Source organism: Podarcis pityusensis, assembly GCF_964106645.2.
Source record: "Podarcis pityusensis genome assembly, chromosome: 11".
Classification (NCBI taxonomy): domain Eukaryota; kingdom Metazoa; phylum Chordata; class Lepidosauria; order Squamata; family Lacertidae; genus Podarcis; species Podarcis pityusensis.
Window position 1 is genome coordinate 16,273,208 of NC_138036.1, and position 20,888 is coordinate 16,294,095.

Here is a 20,888-nt window from a genome sequence, read left to right on the forward strand (position 1 = left end):
AAATCAGCAATATTAAGTACCTGTCCACTCCTCAAAATAAATAAAGCACATAAATTAACCACAATCTGCCCCACAGATGATTCAACAAACCATGGCTTGTTTCTCTAATAATTGATTTGCTTTATACAAATTATAAAATGTAGGCAATATTTTCCCCCAAAACAGAACCAACCTGAAAAAGTAGAAAGCCATCAACAATCCTGCTCCTAGCAAGGCACCCACAACAATTCCTGTAACTGCTGACTCTCCTAGACCACCTGCTTGAAAAATTAAAAAAGAAATAACCAATAGAAAATCACAAAGAAATATGTTCAATCTCACAGAATGACTGAATAAACGATCAATGTAATATTATAAACAAATCTATTCAAAATCCATTTTGAAAAGTGCCCAAAGAAACTTTTCTATAGTTCCAACTGCTTTTATTATCTTCCTTTATGTTTACCTTGGAGCTTATTGTTGTCACACTCTGAAGTGCTGCTGATTTATTTCAGTTACTTTTAAGCCACCTTTCAAGACTATACAAGGCGGCTTACATTAAAACAAAGATACAGTTTCCATTAAGAACAAACATTGAAATATACCATTCAAATCACAATAAATCAGTCAGCTAATAAATGTCAATAAACACTAACAGAAATCCCAAAGTTTAAATTGAAACGTTTTGTTAAAAAGCCAAGGAAAACAGGTGAGTTTTAAAAACTTTCTATAACAGCAGAACTGAAAGAGTTGAACTGACCTTTTTAAAGGGAAGGCATGTATTTTCTCTCCAACACGCCTTGAGGGCACTGGGCAACAGTAATTCTCAGTCAATAATGAATTACCTTAGGATGGGTTGCACTACAACTTTTTACATCCATATGCTGTTTTTTTGCTGTGATTTGTGTGTGTATGTGTTGAAATGGTTCATCCGTGCAATTCAAATCTTCTCAAATTTATAAAAATCTGCCTTCTTTTATATTGATGCTGGGAGATAGGGAGCGAGCCAACAACATGACTACCACCTTGGCTGCATTGTGGGATCTGCTCCTTGGTCAGCTAGCAAATGCCAGCTGGGCATGGATAGGAGGTGGAAAGGGAGTGAAGCTAGGTGGCGAATCATTTGCCTTTCATACAAAAGGTCCCAGCCTCAATCCCAGGCATTTCCACCTAGGACTGGGTAAGACTCTGGAGAACTACTGCCAGTCAGTGTAGGCAGTATTGCGCTAGGTGGAGCAAAGTTCTGACTTGCTCGAAGGAATTCAATCCATCTGGTGCACTTCTGGACTATAAATTCTGGCTCCTGTCCTGATGGGGATGGGGTGGAGAGTTCTTAAATTGCCCTCCCACTCTCCCTAATTCTTGGATGTTTCTTCTGCTTGCTTACTTTGTTATGGGCTAATTGCCGGTCACTGAGTGATAGCGCCAGGAATAATAATAATAATAATAATAAATTTTATTTATATCCCGCCCTCCCCAGCCAAAGCCAGGCTCAGGGCGGCTAACAACAAACAAATAATCAAACAATCAAATAATCAAACATTCTAAAACATTTCATTATAAAAATTAATTAAAATCAAATTAATGGCAACCGTTAAGCAAAGTTCTGTGCAGGTTGCCAGAGGTGGGAGTCAGGCTGGGCCCTGACCAAAGGCCTGGTGGAACAACTCTGTCTTGCAGGCCTTGCGGAAAGATGTCAGGTCCCGCAGGGCCCTAGTCTCTTGTGACAGAGCGTTCCACCAGATTGGAGCCGCAGCCGAGAAAGCCCTGGCTCTAGTTGAGGCCAGCCTAACCTCTCTGAGGCCTGGGACCTTCAGGATGTTTTTATTTGCAGACCGTAGGTTCCTCTGTGGGGCATACCAGGAGAGGCGGTCCCGTAGGTACGAGGGTCCTAGGCCGTATAGGGCTTTAAAGGTTAAAACCAGCACCTTAAACCTGATCCTGTACTCCACCGGGAGCCAGTGCAGCTGGTATAGTACCGGATGAATGTGATCTCGCAGCGAAGACCCCATAAGGAGTCTCGCCGCGGCATTCTGCACCCGCTGGAGTTTCTGGGCCAGTCTCAAGGGCAGCCCCACGTAGAGCGAGTTACAATAATCCAGTCTGGAGGTGACCGTCGCGTGGATCACAGTGGCTAGGTCAGGGCGAGAGAGATAAGGAGCCAACTGCTTAGCTTGGCGGAGATGAAAAAATGCCGCCTTTGTTATAGCTGTAATCTGCGCCTCCATAGAGAGGGAGGTATCGAAGATTACACCCAAACTCTTAACGGACGGTGCTGGCACTAATTGCACCCCCGCAAGAGATGGGAGTTGCCCCCCCAATCCCATATCGTCCCGTCCCAGCCAGAGGACCTCTGTCTTCAAAGGATTTAACTTCAACCGGCTTCCGCGTAACCATCCAGCCACAGCTTCCAAACATCTGGTCAGTGTGTCTGGGGCCGAGTCAGGATGGCCATCCATCAACAGATAGAGTTGGGTGTCATCGGCATACTGATGGCAGCCCAGCCCAAAACTCCGGACAAGCTGGGCGAGGGGGCGCATAAAGATGTTAAAAAGCATCGGGGAGAGTATCGCACCCTGAGGCACTCCACACACCAAGGAGTGGCGGGATGACAATTCCCCCCCAAGCGCCACCCTCTGTCCCCGACCGGAGAGAAACGAGCGCAGCCATTGAAGGACTGTGCCCTGGATCCCCACGTCGGCAAGGCGGTGGACCAGGAGTTCGTGATCAACCATGTCGAAGGCTGCTGACAGGTCTAGAAGAATCAGCAGCCCCGACCCGCCTCGATCCAGCTGCCTGCGGAGATCATCTGTTAGGGCGACCAGAGCCGTCTCGGTCCCATGACCAGCGCGGAAGCCAGACTGGAATGGATCCAGAGCCGATGTTTCATCCAGAAACCTACCAAGCTGTTCAGCAACCGCTCTCTCAATCACCTTACCCAGGAATGGAAGATTCGAAACCGGGCGGTAATTGGATAGATCTAAGGGATCTAATGATGTTTTCTTTAAGAGCGGGCGCACCACTGCCTCCTTCAATTCCCCTGGAAATATCCCGGTGCCAAGGGACAAATTGATGATATCCCCCAGGGGGGCCCGCACCTCGTCTGGACACGCTCTAATCAGCCAAGACGGGCACGGGTCAAGAGGACAGGTGGTGGGCTTTCCAGCTCGGAGGAGTCTGTCCACATCGGCTGGGGATATCCGATCAAAGTGGTCCAATACTGGACCCGAGGACAGTCGAGGGGCCTCCAGTTCCTTTATTGTATCCAAATTGGCAGGGAGGTCATGGCGGAGCAACAGGACCTTCTCCGCAAAAAAGCTCGCAAATGCCTCACAGCTGTGTGTCAGATTGTTATTTAAATTTGGCTGTCCTTCAAGGGACGTTAAAGACCTAATTATACTAAATAATTGCGCCGGGCGAGAGCTAGCGGATGCAATGGAGGCCGAGAAGTAAGACTTCTTAGCGGCCTTCACCGCCATCTCATAGGTTTTCATAAAAACCCTATAAGATGTTCTTGAGGCTCCGTCACGGGCACCCCGCCATACTTGCTCTAGCCGTCTGAGGTCCCGCTTCATTTTCCGAAGCTCCTCGGTAAACCAGGGAGCCCGGTTTCTGCGGAGTCGCAGAGGGCGCTTAGGTGCGATCTCATCTATGGCTGCCAGGAGCTGGGTATTCCAGCCCTCAACAAGCTCAGTCAATGAGTCGCCAGGGGGAGCAAGGTCCCGCAAGGCTTGACGGAATCTATCAGGGTCCATCAGCCTCTGCGGGCGAGCCCAAATCGGCTCGCCACCTAAGCAGGGTGGGGGTGGAAAGTCAATCCTGGCTTTCAGAGCGTAGTGATCAGACCATGGCACCTTAATTGAAGGAGACATGATCACATCTATACCTACGCCAAAGATCAAATCCAGCGTGTGGCCTGCTTGATGTGTGGGGCCTGAAACAAACTGGGAGAGCCCTAGTGTTGCCATGGAAGACACCAGGTCCAGAGCCTGTGAGGAGGGAGTGGCATCAGCATGGATGTTGAAGTCCCCCAATACCAATAGGTTAGGGAACTCCAAGGCCCAGCCGGCCACCGCCTCCAGTAGGCCTGACAGGGTGGCTGCTGGTGCGCTAGGTGGCCGGTACACCAGCCAGACAGCCAAGCTCACCTCAGAGCCCCACACTAGGCCAACACATTCGATGCCGGGGATCGATGGCGATGGTAGAGCCCTGAAAGGACAATCTTCCCGGATTAATAATGCCACCCCTCCCCCCCGGCCCACAGTCCGTGACTGGTGGAGGAAGGAATTTTACCTGCATTCCTAATCAACAATTGGGTTCTAGGATATTATTATTATTATTATTATTATTAGCCTTCCTCCCAACAAGTATATTTTCTTTCACAGTGCTTTCAGTCTCTTGCATCAATAATTGTATCACAACTTGCTCTATCGCTGGGGCACTGGGCAGGGAGCATAGTTTGAGAGCAGGTGGGAGTGATTTCACTGAATGCCTTCCTTGGGAGACCCCTTAAGGGCTCTGGGGGTAATGTCTCGCTTCTGGACCATTTTGGGTACCTTGGTACCATTTACATTCTATGGTTGGTCACAGCAGGTAGAAAGAGCAGTCTGCAGTGAAGAATCTGACTTTCCTCTCGACATCAGTTAGGCTATAAGGCAGGCTGCCAGAATGCTTTGGTTCCCTCAGCCATTCTATGCCAAACATTTCAACGCTTAACAAACTTTGGGCCTGATTCATTCTTGTGCCTGTTCAGCATTTACACTCACCTCATGACAGCTTCATTTCAACTGCATCTCTGTATCTTCTCCCCTTTACTCCTTTATCCTACCTAGCTCCATCTGCAGCACCATTATTCTCTTCCGGGCGTTTCAGCAAGGTTATTTATTTATTTAATATCCCGCCTTTCCTCCAGGGAGCTCAAGGTGGTGCACATAGCTCTCCTACTCCCCATTTTATCTTTACAACAACCCTGTGAGGTAGTTGGGCTGAGATACAGTGACTGGCTCAAGGTCACCCAGTGAGTTTTTTTGCTGAGTGGGGATTGGAACCTTGGTGCCCCAGGTCTGACACTCTAACCACTGTACCACATTGGCTCTCTGCTTTGCAACCTTTTGCTTGGGAAATCTTGATGCTATTGCCAATATACAAAACCATATGCACATACCCACTTTGCCAGTGTTCCATCTTCACATTTTGAAAGAAACTATCCCAGATTTTCCCATGAACATGAGCTATACGTAAATTGAGCCTCAGTAAATTTCCTCTGGTCAGGTTGTTATTTGTAGTATTGCTATTGATACAGAAGTGTATCTGAGAACAAGCGCAATTCCTTAACATGGACTGCTGTCTGTTGCAGATTTGGAAAGGAGAAGTTAACCTCAGTAAACTTACATGATTTGCAGGGTGTGTTGCTTGGGTGTTCCAAACCTCGGCTGTCATCTGTTCTTGCTTTGAGCTTCCAGGGGTAATTTACATTTGGAAGCATTTCAAGCCGTCCATGCTTTCCGTAATAGTTCCAAATAACCTGTGAAGAAAATAGATATATAGCAAAATGACAGTCTATTTCCAACCAGCTTCTGGAAGTAGGGAGAAAACGGGGGTATATCAGCTAGCTTAATCTCTGTTATATATAACACACTGTCAGGGCTGCCTCAGGTCTCAGCTCACAAAAGACCAACGCCAATTTCTTCTTATATACAAAAGTGTTTATTGCAGTTCATTGTTTGCTTCACATCCGAGGCGCGCAGCCCCACGTCTGTTACGCTTAGACCGTTGAAGTCCCCTCTGAGTCAGTCCCTCCCCTGCACCAGTTTAAGAGGCTTGCGCTGCTCCACCTCTTCCTCTCTTTCCTTTTCCGCAGGGTCTTCCTGCCCGCTGGGGTTTCGCCCCTCCTGGATTCCCCTGACGCGGAATCCCCAGATTGCTCTTGCCCCCTCCTGCGGGTTTTGGGACCTGGCCCCTCCTCCGGGCTCCCTGTACTTCCGCGCGCCTCCACATTTGAACTTGGCGCGCGCGCCCAACCTCTAACCTTCCTTTTGACAGCTACACTACTCCCTTCACTACTCCCCTCCCCTTCCGGGAGGGTGGCTTGCTCCGACCTCCCTCCCTTCTCTGCTGCCGGAGCTGCTTCCCCTGATACACTGGAACCTCCACCCCCTTCGCTGCACTCTGGCGGGGAGGCTGGTCCTGACGCCCAGCTGCCACTTTGGGATCCCCCGCTGGCCCCCTGCTCCTGACACGTTCCCCCTGGGGCTCCCCTGGCCTTGACCACCGGCGCCCCCTTCTGGGAATCCTCTGATTCGCTGGAAAGACTCATGGAATCTCTTGAGTCATTGTCATCCTCTTCCTCGCTGTCTTGGGATTCATCCCCATCGCTCTCCATCTCCTGCCTACCCTGTGCCTCTGCCCCTGAACCCCTGACACATACACTTTTCAGAATCGCATCCAAAAATCCATCAATTGAAAGACATAATTGCTGGAGCCATACATTTTTGGATCATAAATCCCTCCTTGCCCCATTCTGAAATTTGGAGGGACCAAATGTCCAGCACATAAACTTTTGTTTACTTCACTGAATGGTGTGTAAATTATTGCTGCCATTTGTGTGTGGCTGTCAGAGCTCTTTGGGCTATGTGCTTGGCTCTTGTTCTCTACCACCACACCTCAAACTACTCTGTTTTTCTTTAAAATGTATGTTTACTTGGTCCCAAACTACTCTGTTTTTCTTTAAAATGTATGTTTACTTCATTTTAGGTTCATTTTATTTATCAGATTCTAGACACCAAATTATCAGATAAAGATTTGCTGGTCAAGCCTAAATTGGTTTGGCTGCATTCCGCTTAGAAACGAAGGTTTTCATGACCAGTGGGAATGAACCTTCCAAATAAACTAATATTACCACCAGTACCATCAAAGAGAGGTCAGCATTATAAATTAGGATGAGACAACCCCAGCAAAATGAATGATGTCAACAAACACAAAATGGAAAGAAGCTGGAATGTGACATGAGTGAGGCTTCCCAAGGGAAACAGAAAGGATGTACTAAATATACAAAAAAGTCTAATCATGCAATTGCTGGATTTCCTGTCATAGATGAGAGATGCACATGAATATATGTAGAGACTGGGGTCAATGTTATCCTTCCCATGTGCACTTCCCCTCCACTCCAAGGTTTTGGGTTAACAGGCTGTGTCCTTCAGCCTTTCCTCAGATGACTTCTGGACCTGTAATAATCTTTATAGTTCTTTTCTGACATCTTCCATGTTATCAGTCAGTCAGGTCTTTGTGTATGTCCAAGGCAGCACAATATTACACACACAAATCAATCAAAAGCAACATAACTGCAGTACAAACAGTCTGGTTGACACCAGATCAAACCAATTCACTGTCCTTACAGTTAACAGGTTTATATGTACAATTTCCCAACTAATCTTAGCAGTTTATGCAGCAAATGGCATTACTGTACTTTATAAGCCACTATTTACATTTTACCAACATTATTCTTGAAATGTAACTAGCTGCGGCTGCTGACCCCTGAGGCTGGTGGGGTGAAGGACTGAGCAGAGGGTAGGGCAGCTAACTGCGGATGGGGCTGGGGTAGGCAAAGCCAGGGGTCACCATGGGCCAGCCACATGTGACACAGAGATGCAGGCAGGCAACCAGGCAGGCACACATGCAGACACATGCAAACAGTTTAATTGGTGGTGAGAAACAGCAAGATTTGGGTCTGGGAGGGGAAATACACAGGTTAAGGAATGGAGGGGAAAGAAAGAGGGACTAGTGCTAGGCATTCTGCTTTTTAGCTCACTGTGACATTCTGATTTTTATAGGATTGCAGTTTAAGGCATTTATATTTTTGAGGCTGAAGTTCTATGTGTTTAACGAGGAGGAAGCTCAACTAAACAGCAGATTTTATGTCTGAATGACTATGCAAAGGATTGTTCTGTATAAGGCAAATAGTTTGATTTTATACACTCACTAGCTATAAGTGATCCATGTTATATCATTAAAGGTTAAAGCAGTAGAATAAGTTTAGTGCTGATAAGAAATTAAGAGCTGAATATATTTCGGTTTTACCCTGGGAAATTTGCTTCCCATGGCTTCAAAATTTCCAGAAAATTTCACCTCTCTGCTGCCTCATATTTAGTTTCTTGTTCACTGCAACTAAAACCTTCTGAACAATGCCACTGTCTAGGATATATATGATATATATATCTGGATTTTCACTCTAGCATGTAATATTATTGGTTGAATGCTGTCTTTAATTTCTACAAATGAAGACCATGACATTTGTAAACCAAGGACCCTGTAGTGCTATTATGCAATTGTAGTGTTTAATTTCATAGTACCAATACTCAAGGCACTCTCCTTTGGCCTCATTGTATCTCCTGCTTTTGATGACCAGCCTAGCTAAACAAGGTCATGAATACTTTTCATTTTCTTCGAAAATGTATGGAGTCTCCCACATTCATTAAGATCTTGAATTCAAGAGTCTAGGTTGCAATATCACATTTTTCAGGCTGATGATGATCCAGTAATAATCCAGTAAGAAAGAATGTGTGTGTGTGTGTGTGTGTGTGTGTGTGTGTGTGTGTTTTAATGGCAGTTTGTTCCAATCCCTGCACATCAAGCTTTCTTATGAGGTTCTGCTGAAGGGTTAGTAAGAAGGACTTGTAACAGTGATCAGTCTAAATTCTTTCCTTAATTGGTTTAGTAGAAATGGAGACTGCAAGAGACATAATATGTCTTGCCCACGGTAGAGTCAATAAACATTTTGCCACTGAATCCTTGTTCCAGCCTAGCATTTAGCATTACTTCAGCACTTACCTGCTGCATTCCAGTTTCTGGATCAGTCATTGCAATCACAGAAAAATCTCCATATCTTTCTCCATTGGCATCTATGGATACTGGCCCTGCAATGCCTAGAGAGTGGCAGGTGAGAAATTTAAAAATTAATGAGTTGACAGCACATAATGCTTCCAAGAAATGGCAGAATTATTAGAGACTGATATGGCAGGAAACCTCATTAGTCTTCCAGTACTTCTGTTGGCATTCCAAAAGAAATTGTAATTTTACCTCTGGGGCTGCATTCCTAAAATTCCTAACATTTCTTCTCTCTCTCACTCTCTCACACACACACAGCCTGCGGGGCATAAGTCCTATTTCAGAACCCCTATTTTGCTGATTTTTAAAAAGCCATTAAGGGGCAAAATAATTTTACACAGGAAAGTCTAGGCCCTGGAATATTTGAGGAAGCTAATAGTTTAATGCATCTACTCGTCTGAACTCAAAAGGCAAGCAAAGAGTCCTACTAATAATACCTTTATTGTCATTGTACAACCTGTGTACAATGAAATTAAACGAGCCTCCCCCCCCAAACACTCAATCTCTTATTGAATGTATCAATCTCTAATACATTCACCCTTTGAGATGGCATAGCATATTTTGAGAAAGGGTGGCAACTATGAGGCTAGAAATCCTTAACAGCATGTTAAGTTCTTCCTGCTACCCTTCTATCCTCACAGCAACTCTGTGAAGTAGGTTGAGAGACAGAAACTGGCTTAAGGTCTCTTCAGTCTAAATCCAGCACTACTCACTGCACTACACTGGCTATCTTCATAAGCAGTCCCATGTTTACTGCACTGGTAATATGCATATGGTACTAGAAGTTTTAGTTTTTAAAGTAAAATCAACATTACTGATACATTTAGGATAATGGTATCCTGCTTTGTAGCCCTGAAAGGCTGTCTAATTAAGTTAATAAAAGGTTCTTACAATAAAAATCACATTCAAGTTGAGTATCAGGAACAGAAATAACATCATCCTCGGGCTTCTTTGGTGCAGCCCTTCAATTTCTGTCTATTATAATTTTCTATCATTCTTATTTATTTCATTTGTGAATCACTTCCCATAAAACATTCCAAAGTGATCTATACAATAAAAAGATAACTACAAACAATTTCAATTCAGTACAGACACAGATTGGGATCCCCCCCCCCAAAAAAAAATCCTCTTGAAAGATTTGTTGGACAAGGAAAGAGCTTCAATAGGCACCAAAATGATAACATAGATACTGCTAATCTGTTATGTGGTGGGAGGGAGATCTGAAGGGTAGGTGCAACCACACTAAAGGCCTGATTCCAACATCATGCAGAATGGCCCTCCTGAGGAAATGGCATCTGAAGGAGGCCCACCCCTGTAGAGTGCAGTGATTGGCTGCAAATATAAGGCATGAGACATGAGACAGCAGAGCCCACTGATGCAAGAGAACAGCTAAACTCTCTTAACCCATGATGGAGACGACTCCTTCCCCTGCTGGTACTTGGCTAACCCATCACTATATTTACTGTCTTTTGATCTACTGAGGTTTGGATTATGTGGATTATTGTTGGGGCTCAATGTGTTGAGCTCCTGGATCAGTAAGGCAAAAGGTAAATAACCCCTGAACGCTTAAGTTCAGTCAAAGGCGACTATGGGGTTGAGGTGCTCATCTCGCTTTCAGGCTGAGGGAACCGATGTTTGTCCACAGACAGCTTTCCAGGTCATGTGGTCAGCATGACTAAACTGCTTTTGGCGCAATGGAACACCGTGAGCGAAACCAGAGCACACAGAAATGCGTTTACCTTCCTGCCACAGCAATACCTATTTATCTATTTGCACTGGTGTGCTTTTGAACTGCTAGGTTAGCAGGAGCTGGGACAGGATAAATTTCTTGTCCTTTCCAACCAAATGCCTCTCCATTACTGTGAGAAAGAAAAACTCACTGAAGCCGAGAAAGTGGTCCATTATGTTTTTCATAGCTGTTCCAATTTCAGAACTCATTGTTGGGTTCTTATCTAAAGGAAATATTTCCTTTCAGTTTAAGTACTTCCACTGGAAATTGTGGTAATCTTACACTGTAAGAAATGACAGATGTATCTGGCAAGAGCAGCTTGGTCTTACCAGTAAGGTCCAGCTGACCTTACAAAGTTTAATGCACGGGTGTGTGTTCTGGAGTTTGAACATATTCATAGATTCTAAGATTGGCAGGATGTGGGTGGGGCAGAAGGGCCCAAAAGGTTTGGCACTGAAAACCCTGAACACTTTGGCATGCACAATCTAAAATAGCAAATGGAGACCTTGAAACATTTCTGAATGCACACACAAAAAGCTGTTCAAAATCTAATACAGCAAAGAAAAGGAAGGAGGACTTGGCATTTTTGCATTTTTATTAAACCCAGCTTTTCAGTTATAAAACCTAAATGGAAAAGATGAAGCAATGTAAGGAAGCATGCTAATATATGCACATGAAAGAGTCAAGTGGCTGCAATCTTCAAAAACAAGGAAGGAGCCAAGAACCTTAATGATGACAGCTAACCTATTATTATAAGGGATTTCTTTGTATAAAAAATTACTGACAGTGATGCTATAAAAATATAGACAACAGGGGGCTATTTAATGTAGTTTCTTAATATCTAGTGTGCAGGCAAGCTATCTGTTTAAACATGTCACAGTCTCCATTTTTGTCTGTGTTGTCCCTGTTAATACATAAGTATGTGTAGATAACCAGAGGTAGGGAGAACCTTCCAAATACAATATGTGAGGCATAAGGTGGTATGTAAAGGAGTGATAAAAAGCTGTCACTGCACATTTAGATGGAAACCATTATCTTCTTACCTCCTTATTATAAGCTGCCTCTTCTTTTTTGTACCAATAATTATCTACTAAGAATCCTTAATTTATATCTCATCCTTTCAAGGAACCACATTATTCATGGTTCTACCCCCTCCCCCCCCCTTTTATTGCTGGAAACAGCACAGCACAACACAACACAACAAGGGTGGGGGTCTTTTCCACCCTGAGCCCCACATTCCAGCAGTAGGTGTGCCAAACCAAAAAAGGGAATGGTAAACCCATACGTCTGTGTGTGTGTGTGTGTGTGTGTGTGTGTGTGCGCACCCCCCCACCCCCACTGTAATTTGCATTGGAGAGAAAGGGACTTTTTAACAACCAGTGAGGAATGGACGCCCCCTCATTTTTCACTTTATGGTATGCTATCAGCAGGAGGTGGCAGGTTTTAATTTTAAGAAGCTAGATGGTACAACCAAAAAGTTACAGATTTTCCCAAGACTGGACAAACAAAATTACATCAAACACTTGATTATTCCTACCTTCATATGTCCTATTCCATGTCTGATGGACAATCTTTTCTCCATCTTTCTTAGTGAAGCCATTCTTCAAAACTTCCCGTAAAGCCAGAACATAGAGGATAATAGCATCATGGAATCCTTCCACAAACATGTTAACCTAAGGACAAAGCAAAGCTTTATTATTATACTGGGCCATAACAAAGCAGATGTTTGCAACATTCAGCAAAATCCCACAATTTGTACAAATTGCTTAAGAAACTCAGTTAAATAGAAAAAAACCAAGTAAACTTAGTATGTCTCAGAAAGTGGTAAAAATATACCCCAGCATTTCTCCTTATTGATAAAACATCTACATTCAAACTATGGAGCCAAACAGAATGTCATTCTTCAGAAAATTTTAAATGGGCTATGTACTTTTTCAAGATTATTGTATTTAAGTCACTTATGCCAAGGGTAGCAAGCCTGTGCCCCATGGGCAACATCCTTACCCAATTGTTTTTTTGTGCGGCCCCAATGTTTTTGTTTTAGGAATTTTTTTTTAAAAAAGATACTGTATATGTGTGTTTATGTGCGTAAAACTTGGCTGGGGGCAGCAGGGTGAATTTCAGACTGCCTCCAGCAATTAGTTATCAACAAAGATTAGGCAGACATGCACTGGGGTGGCCAACACGGTACCTGCCAAAAGTTGTTGGATTACAGCTCCCTTTAATCTCAGCACACATGACTAGCATCCAAGGATAATGGAAGTTGTAGTCCATGCTGGGTACCCTTGCTTTATACAAATCTGAGATCTTAAAACTCTCTACTGGCCTCACTCTGAGTCTACAACAATTACCCTACTTCAGTTGTATGTTTATACACATAATCCTTTAAATCATCTATAACTTTACCTGGAAGTAAGTCCCACTGACCGTATCTACTTCTGAGTAGGCATGCATTGCACTATCACTCTACTTTATCTTGTTAGGGTAGTGGTAAAATAATCTGTCACTGCTCAAACTGTGAATAGCAGAAATGCTTCAGTGTCTGCTTTACAAAGCACCTTCATTGGCTATGGAAATAGTGTCTCCCCGTTGTAACTGTGGAAGTTTTTTCAGACTGTGCTGGTTATTTTGTTTGTCTAATGATTGCTCTCCCCCAGCTCTAAGCCTCCCTTACACATCTGTGAACTCTGGACTTTGCTCAACAGACTCCTTGTCTGTTGGAATATGAACCAGCAGCATGTTTTCTAAAGCGGTAAAACAATAAATAAAAGTTCCCCATCTTTTGTGGCCCTTTCAGTAAATGGCATGAGCTAAATGAAATGTCACTTTCCACTACAAATCTCCAAAACAATTTAATGGATTTGTGTTTTATAGCAGTACTGTCAGTATTGTCCTACAAGGAATCCAACTGTGAGTGTACTCTCTCAGGGTTGCATTTACTATGCTTGGCCTTTTGGGCAAGCTCCTGTGGATTCAGAAAAGATGTAAGCAGCCCCTTCAAACTGGCAGGATTTGTCTCTAATAGCAAGCTTGTGATACACTTTTCACTGTGTATTGATTTTTGTCTTTTTCTTTTGTTCCTCCAATATGTTTGAAGTACACATTGAAAATTCAAATGCAATATAGCTTTGAAACAAAAGTCAATGTGAAGTAAGAAAATTCAGGTGTGAAGAACGGTATCAAAAGCAAGTAAGACTAATCAAAAGTAGTGGAAAGACACTTTAAGAATCTTTACTGTCTATTTTAGGAATGCAATGAAGCTGCTTCAAATGGAGTAATATCATTGATCCATCCAGCTCAATATTGTCTACATTGACTGGCTTTGACTCTCTGGGTTTCAGGCAGGGGTCTTTCCCAGCCCTACCCAGAAATACAAGGGTTTGGAGCTGCATACTTTCTGCATGCAAGTGTGTACTGTATTCTACCACTGAGCTACACCCCTTCCCTTTGAGAGTAATCCAAAAGAGGGCTAAATTGCACATTTACTGAGTGTTTACAGGAGAACACCTTAAAGGCAATTTGCTAATTTCAGGAGCTGTATACTTACAATACTTCGTAGAATAGAATAAAAAAACTATACAATAATCTAACAGATGATTTAACAGACTGTTAAGGCAGCAGTTATGTTCAACCAATAACACCAGGTTGAAAATCCAAGATTCCATTTCATTGATGGAGCAATGATGTGACATTCAAACAGTAGGAACAGACAGAACTGTAGCATACAAATTGGGGACATGTGGAATCTCAGCCACGTGAGGCAGGAGAAAGGCTCCACCTTGCCCATAGTCTGATTATCTTTCCATTGGTCATATGAATCATATGTGAAGACCTCTCTCTATGGAAGGCCGATGGAGGCGATGTGGAAAGTTTCCCCTCCTTTCCATTTCAGGTAATGTTTGCTGGAGGGGCAGGACAATTCAGTGGCAGAGAGTGACAGAGCACAGGAACGACCCCCACATCTACAGTCCCATCACTCATGATGACGGGCAGAAAGTGTGGGGCCAGCCTATCGCTCTCAGCTATCAAGCTTGGTTCAGGCCTGTATCATTAAGTGGTAGCAAAGATTCCAGTCTGAGCCAGAAAAGGGCCTGAACAAAGTGGTACTGATGGAGTATATAAAAGATCTGTGTGTGTTTAGATGAAAGAGAATGTGCATTCCTGTATGGGAGAACAAGCAAAAGCGCACTGTAAAGACTGATTAGTTTAAAGTTAACCTTGAGACTCCTAGAGCCAAACTGGTCACGAAATGCAACTTTGCACCTAACTTGCAATATCGAGAAAAATCCTCCTACTGCAGCTGGTATATGCTTTGGGAGGAACCCCAAAGAGATGCCTGCAGCAGAGGTAAATGGCTAATAGGAGAAACAGTGTCAAAAAGGGCTTAAGCAGGAGGGCAGAGGACATAAAAGGTTCTTTGGAGAAGTTGGGAGACAGGGTTGCCTACTCCTAAACAAGGGATATCCATGTAGGAGTAGTTCTGATGCCTGAAGGCATTGCTACCATTGCTTATCAGAGAACCCCATAAGGCAAAATAATAAAAAAAATCAGACAACCTGCCACTTAGACAAATGAGGAAGATGAAATAGCCCCTGGAAGTGAGCCACTTAGCTACCATGATTTGGTAGTGCCAGATGTTTTATCAGCTCCTTCTGGGCAACTAGATGGTATGCAGAAATAAGAGGGGGGTGGGGTTATGATATTAACTGTCCACTCCCTAGGTCTCAGATATTTACTTAGCTAACAAGCAGGAATAGTGTTATCTTTTGGCACAAGGTTGGCAATTACATCACTGGAATTCTAGCATTTCACTTTCCAGACATTATGGGCGGCTTTCAAATGCAAAACAGTGGCCTGTTCACTAGGGTAGAAAACCTGAAGGTAGACTGTACAACTTCAGGCAGCCAGAGGGGGCTCATGACTACTCTTCCATGAGGGGGGAGCGAAGAATATAAAATAGGGGGGTTCTAACTTAACCTTCCTGGTATGCATTATGAAAAAGATGCCTGCACAAATAAAATTGGCATGAATGGAAGAAGGCTAAACCAGAATTTAGTTCCCTGATATTTAGTTTTCTACTTGAAGAGGGGATTGTGTGGAGAAGCATTCAATCATGTCAGCCCCAACCTACAATCTGAAATAATACAGAACTCCAGACACAGGTTTACCATCTCAGTGAAAACTAGGAACTGGCAGTGCTATGATGTCTAAAAAAAATATGGCCTAGATTTTGGGCAACGAACACTTATTTAGCTTTGGTTTTATAGCACAAGAGTTCAGTACTGATAAAATAAATGGTATTCAGAGACCTCGAAAAGAGTGCAGTTCATTACAAAATTTCAAAACTTCAGCACACTGTGAACACTTAAGATGATTTTGCAATATTGGTGCATGTTGACGAGCCCTTATCTCTTCCTAAGGTCAATGGCATTTCCTTTAGTCCATTCTAAAGATTTCAAAAGGGTGATATGAGGTTACTGTGCTTAGTACTGGCAACAGGAGCAAGGAGAAAGCATGCAAACCTACAGCCCATACACATGCTCACTGCACATAGAGGTGGGGGGCAAAGTCTTTTGCTTGAGACCCCAGAGAGCTGATGCCGGACGAAGGCATGCAAGGTGCCAGCCAACCGTCTCAGGGACCTCACTCCAGATTTGTGCAGGGTTTGCTTCTTAGCCTTTTCTTCTCCCAAAGATATCCCGGAAGGCAGCAAAGGTTTAGGATCAGAGTTTTCGTTCTCCTAGGTCTAACTTCCCAGGTTGATGAGCCCCATCTACTCCTCACTTCCCTCTACTGCATGTGCAGAAACTGCATTGTATCATAATGCTTATATTCATAAGGGTTTGGGAAAGTGCCCATTTTTTTTAGTGAATTGTCATGCATTACAGATACATAAGGTGCTGAGATTTCCTTAAGCATTTGGAGTCTTAAATTCCGTAAAGGAACAGGAGCAGCTCAAGAAAGTTTGTCCTCTGAGGCAGAACAGCAAATGGCACTTGCCCTCCATTTACTCTCAGTCAAAGTCCATAGTACCTAAGCTTGGCCAAATTATTTTGGCACCTGAGACTGAAGATCCCACACCAGCCTTTTTCCTGCGAGTTAAAATACAACAAAAAATAAATTAAATAACTAGCAATTCTGCCTTTTTGTTATACCTAAAACCCACTGCCTGAGGTGACTGCCTCATTTACCTGTAATACCATAATAGATACTTTGGGCATTTTATCTGACACAGAAAGGTGGGCTAGAAATGTTTTAATTTTAATAAATAAAAGTTCATTTGTAGTGTAAACATGCCCTAAGGGTTATGCTTCCTTTGAATAGTCACCTTGTTTTTGTAGCTCTAGGAGGTAAATTAATTTGCTTTGATTCATTTCTGGTTGCTCCCCACCCTTACATTTCAAAGTTGAAAATTTACTGATTTTGGAACAGCCACAGCCTGTCCTTTTGATGCAGTATAAATCTATCCTGCCCCTGGTCTGTGCAAGAGCGCTACAGTAAAAAAAGGGGATTATATATATATACCACAGTGACAAATAGCTTACAAGCAAGGAAGCAAAGTCCTTTATCTGCAAACAGTAGATCTTATTAGGGTTCCCAGTTGTATCTTTTTTATTACCACACTGTTTTTGAAGTGATTAACCAGAAAATAAATGGCTGTAAGCTCCTGGCAATGTTTACTTGTAAACTTACAATAAATCCCATAAATATTACCCCCCCCCCACACATACATCACCAATGGTTCCTCTTATTGTCTTCCTACTATTGAAAAACAAATTGCCACTTCATTAGATTTAGGATCCGATATGAAGCCAAGGTTTGTTTTTTAAAAAATGGATTTAAATAGGCTTTGAATCAAGCTCTAGGAGAGACAGACCCTTTGGCTCTGCATCAGACATCCCATTCCTTCCAGAATTAAGCTGACATCACTTTTTGTTACAAAGAGCAAAGGAAAGCTAGGTTGGTTCTATTTATCCTTACTCTATTTGTTCTCTGAGTGGCCAGCCATACTCAGTAAGGTTCACAAGCAGGGCACACTGGCAGTATTTGTCTCTTGATAATCCCAAACACTTGTCAACCAGATAGATGATGAAAAGGTGGTTATGTTAGGCTAACACAGGGTTGGGGGTCGGAAGAGGAGCCTGCTGGATCAGGCCAATAGCCCATCTAGTCCAGCATCCTGCTCTCACAGTGGCCAACTAGATGCCGGTGGGAAAGCCACAAGCAGAACCTGAGCTCATGAATGCCTACTCCACACCTGCAATTACCGTATTTTTTGCACCATAACACTCACTCCCCCCCCCCTAAAAAGTAAGGGGAAATGTCTGTGCGTGTTATGGAGGGAATGCCTACGGGTGGCATGCCTACGGATTTTCCTCCTCTAAAAACTACGTGCGTGTTATGGTCGGGTGCGTGTTATAGAGCGAAAAATATGGTAACTTTCATTGTTATCTGGTGTTCAAAAGAGGCATTGACTCCTATTATTGTTGTTATAGGAATTCTAAGGTCTTATATATATACAATAAATGTTCATAAATGTACAAGGTAAACACATACATAAGTATATAAGCCACGTGTCTGAAATAGCACAGGAGAACAATCCGGAAGCCATTCTGACACTCCCAAATTGACCTCAAATATTTCTCTGCAAGGAGGAAGGAAATGGGAAAAGCTTTCCAATTGTCTTTGGACTGTAGGGGCTTACACCTCCCTGTAAATACAGTCTGGCAAGTATCTGTTAAGCTGAGCACACTATCAATATGCATAAGAGATCCAGGAACTAAATATTTACCATCTCAACCAGGCTACCCAGAAAAGGCAATCAGATAAGGCATTATCAGGTATCCTGGCAGACAGGAGAGAAGCAACACACTCAAATTGTTGCTAGGGACCACCTCTTTCTGTGATGTATGTATGTTTTGGGGGGTGGTATCGAGCTACAGGGTAGGTAATTTCAAAAGTCTTTATAATAGCTTGCACACCAATGTTCTGGGTTCCTCTCCTCCCTCCATACATGGAGTAAGCGGGGGACCCTGCTGCAACAGTTTAATAAAGATCATGCTTACTAGCTGCCTTGCTTCTCAATATTCTCTGGTTGGCCTTTGTTATTTTCTCCTACTGATAGAGAACCTACATAAGGACTCTATACGGGCTTTTGGATACCCCATAAGGGAAAAAGGAGCAGTTTTTTCTTATAACATTATTGTTACATGTTTATTGCTCCCTGTGAAGATGAAGCTTGTATTTAACTTGTACTGGATTATTGTGTTCTGAGTGTGCATGCTCACTTTCATTTGGATACCCCATGTGTTCAAAACACTGTGCAGTATACACAGCGGCGTAGCGTGGGTTGTCAGCACCCGGGGCAAGGCAAGTAATTTGCGCCCCCTAACCCCTAACCTGCCGCCGCTGCCAGCTTCTTCTTGCTGCTGCCTGGGCTGGTCTGGTGTGGTTCTCTCCCGCGCTCAGCGCTGCGCTGGGCGGCCGCTGCACTGTCCCTCCCCCAGATAGTCCCTCGCTCTCTCTCTGCACCGCACGCCTGGCACCCACCCCCTCCACAGTGGGCGGCGACCCAGCGGCTCGGATCGGATTCGCACAGCCAGCACTGCAGTGAGAGAGAGTGAGTGAGCGAGGTAGGGGCAGAGAGCTGCGAGTGTGAGCGCCCCCCCCAGATGTTGCGCCCGGTGCGGCCGGCCCCCCCTGCACCCCCCACGCTACGCCACTGAGCATACACAGCCTTTAGACCCTTGGGAGAAAGGCAGGTTATCTACCGTATTTTTCGCTCTATAAGACGCACCAGACCACAAGACACACCTAGGTTTTGGAGGAGGAAAACAAGAAAAATATTCTGAATCTCAGAAACCAGAACAGCAAGAGGGATCGCTGCTCAGTGAAAGCAGCAATCCCTCTTGCTGTTCTGGCTTCTGGGATAGCTGCACAGCCTGCATTCGCTCCATAAGATGCACACCCATTTCCCCTTACTTTTTAGGAGGGAAAAAGTGAGTCTTATAGAGCAAAAAATGTGGTATGTAATACATAAAAAATATGGCCAGTGAGCAAACAGAGAATGCTAAACATTCAAATTAAATCAAAGGCTGTGCTTTGAGTGGGCCAAAAATCCACACACAGAGACATACACAAAAGGCCGCTACTAGAGACATTCAATCTCAACTAAACTACACAACCAGGAACCCAACGCGACTCAACCCTCATGCTCCAGAATGGAATGTGGCATCCCTCGCTGTGGCTTGTGTCTTCTCAAAGCTTCCTCACTGGGTACGCACCATTCTGTCATTGGCTGGCACTGATTGGGCTACTGTCATGCATACAAAGGCTGCACAGTCTCAGTTGGGAGGTGTGTGTGGTAATTTGACCTATAGTCCAGCACCACCCAGAAGGTCACAGGTTCTGCATCCTGGCTAAAAGATTATTTCTGGTTGAAGACACCCAGTGAGCTTCGTGGCCCCACAGGGTTTTGAACACAAGCTTTCTTGCTTCTGTCCATCCACTAGACTATACTGGTGGTAACAGCTAGTAATAGTTCTCCTACCTCTCTTTGACTACAAAACCCCTTACTATGTCACCAAAATTAGCTTTCTGCATGATTCATTCACCAGTTATCACAAATCCACATGCTAGCTAATTTGGAAAACAGCAGCTACAGAATTTACGCCATGGAATGGGCATGTCCACCCCAAGTTAAATGTGTACCGACATGGTCCTAAAACCGATGCACATTTCGGATTCTCTGCACATCTTTTTTTTAAACAAACAAACAAACAAACAAACAAACAAACAAAGGTCTGTGGCAGATCTTAGAGCCACTGCACTTTTAGCAACTGGTATCTCTCATATCAGCGATATGTAAGTCTGTACAATAAAAACCACAGGAAAGTTAAAACGGACATCAATTAAACATTGTGGAAGGATGTATTCTTAATTGCCTGCATAGGCCTGGGGGAATAGAGAAGTTTTCAGAAGATGTTTAAAAGTTGGCATAGCAGGCCCATGTGTGTGTGTATTTCAACTGTTGATTTAGAAAATTGGAAACAACTGGGGGTTTTTAGTTTAGTTTTTTTCTGTTTTTATTTTTTGTATTCTTGTGTAGCTACCTTTTTTTTTGCATCTGTTTTTGTATTGAATGAAAATAAGAGTATAAATATACCGTACTTATTTCTGTATTATACTGTATTATAATTAAATCATTTTGAACTGTATGTAACCATTACTAAGTTTATATAACTTTATTTAAAAACAAACAAAATACACCACTATGGCCAATGGACAAGGACACATT

At 43.6% G+C, this 20,888-nt stretch overlaps 2 protein-coding genes across 3 annotated transcripts in view; one reads left to right on the forward strand and one right to left on the reverse strand.

Moving 5' to 3' along the window:
* The window catches only part of TARS1 (threonyl-tRNA synthetase 1), a 197,297-nt gene that overhangs the window by 104,797 nt on the left and 71,612 nt on the right, over positions 1–20,888 (forward strand). The window lies entirely within an intron of this gene.
* The window catches only part of NPR3 (natriuretic peptide receptor 3), a 54,249-nt gene that overhangs the window by 7,532 nt on the left and 25,829 nt on the right, over positions 1–20,888 (reverse strand). Inside the window, exons 4-7 of one of the 2 annotated variants that reach the window (XM_080973536.1) lie at positions 12,129–12,264; positions 8,806–8,900; positions 5,371–5,503; positions 173–257 (exon numbers count right to left, since the gene is read on the reverse strand). In XM_080973536.1, the coding sequence (XP_080829662.1) occupies positions 173–257; positions 5,371–5,503; positions 8,806–8,900; positions 12,129–12,264 (449 nt within the window). Of the gene's footprint in view, positions 1–172; positions 261–5,370; positions 5,504–8,805; positions 8,901–12,128; positions 12,265–20,888 lie in introns of both variants that reach the window. The other variant, XM_080973535.1, reaches the window with a different exon arrangement.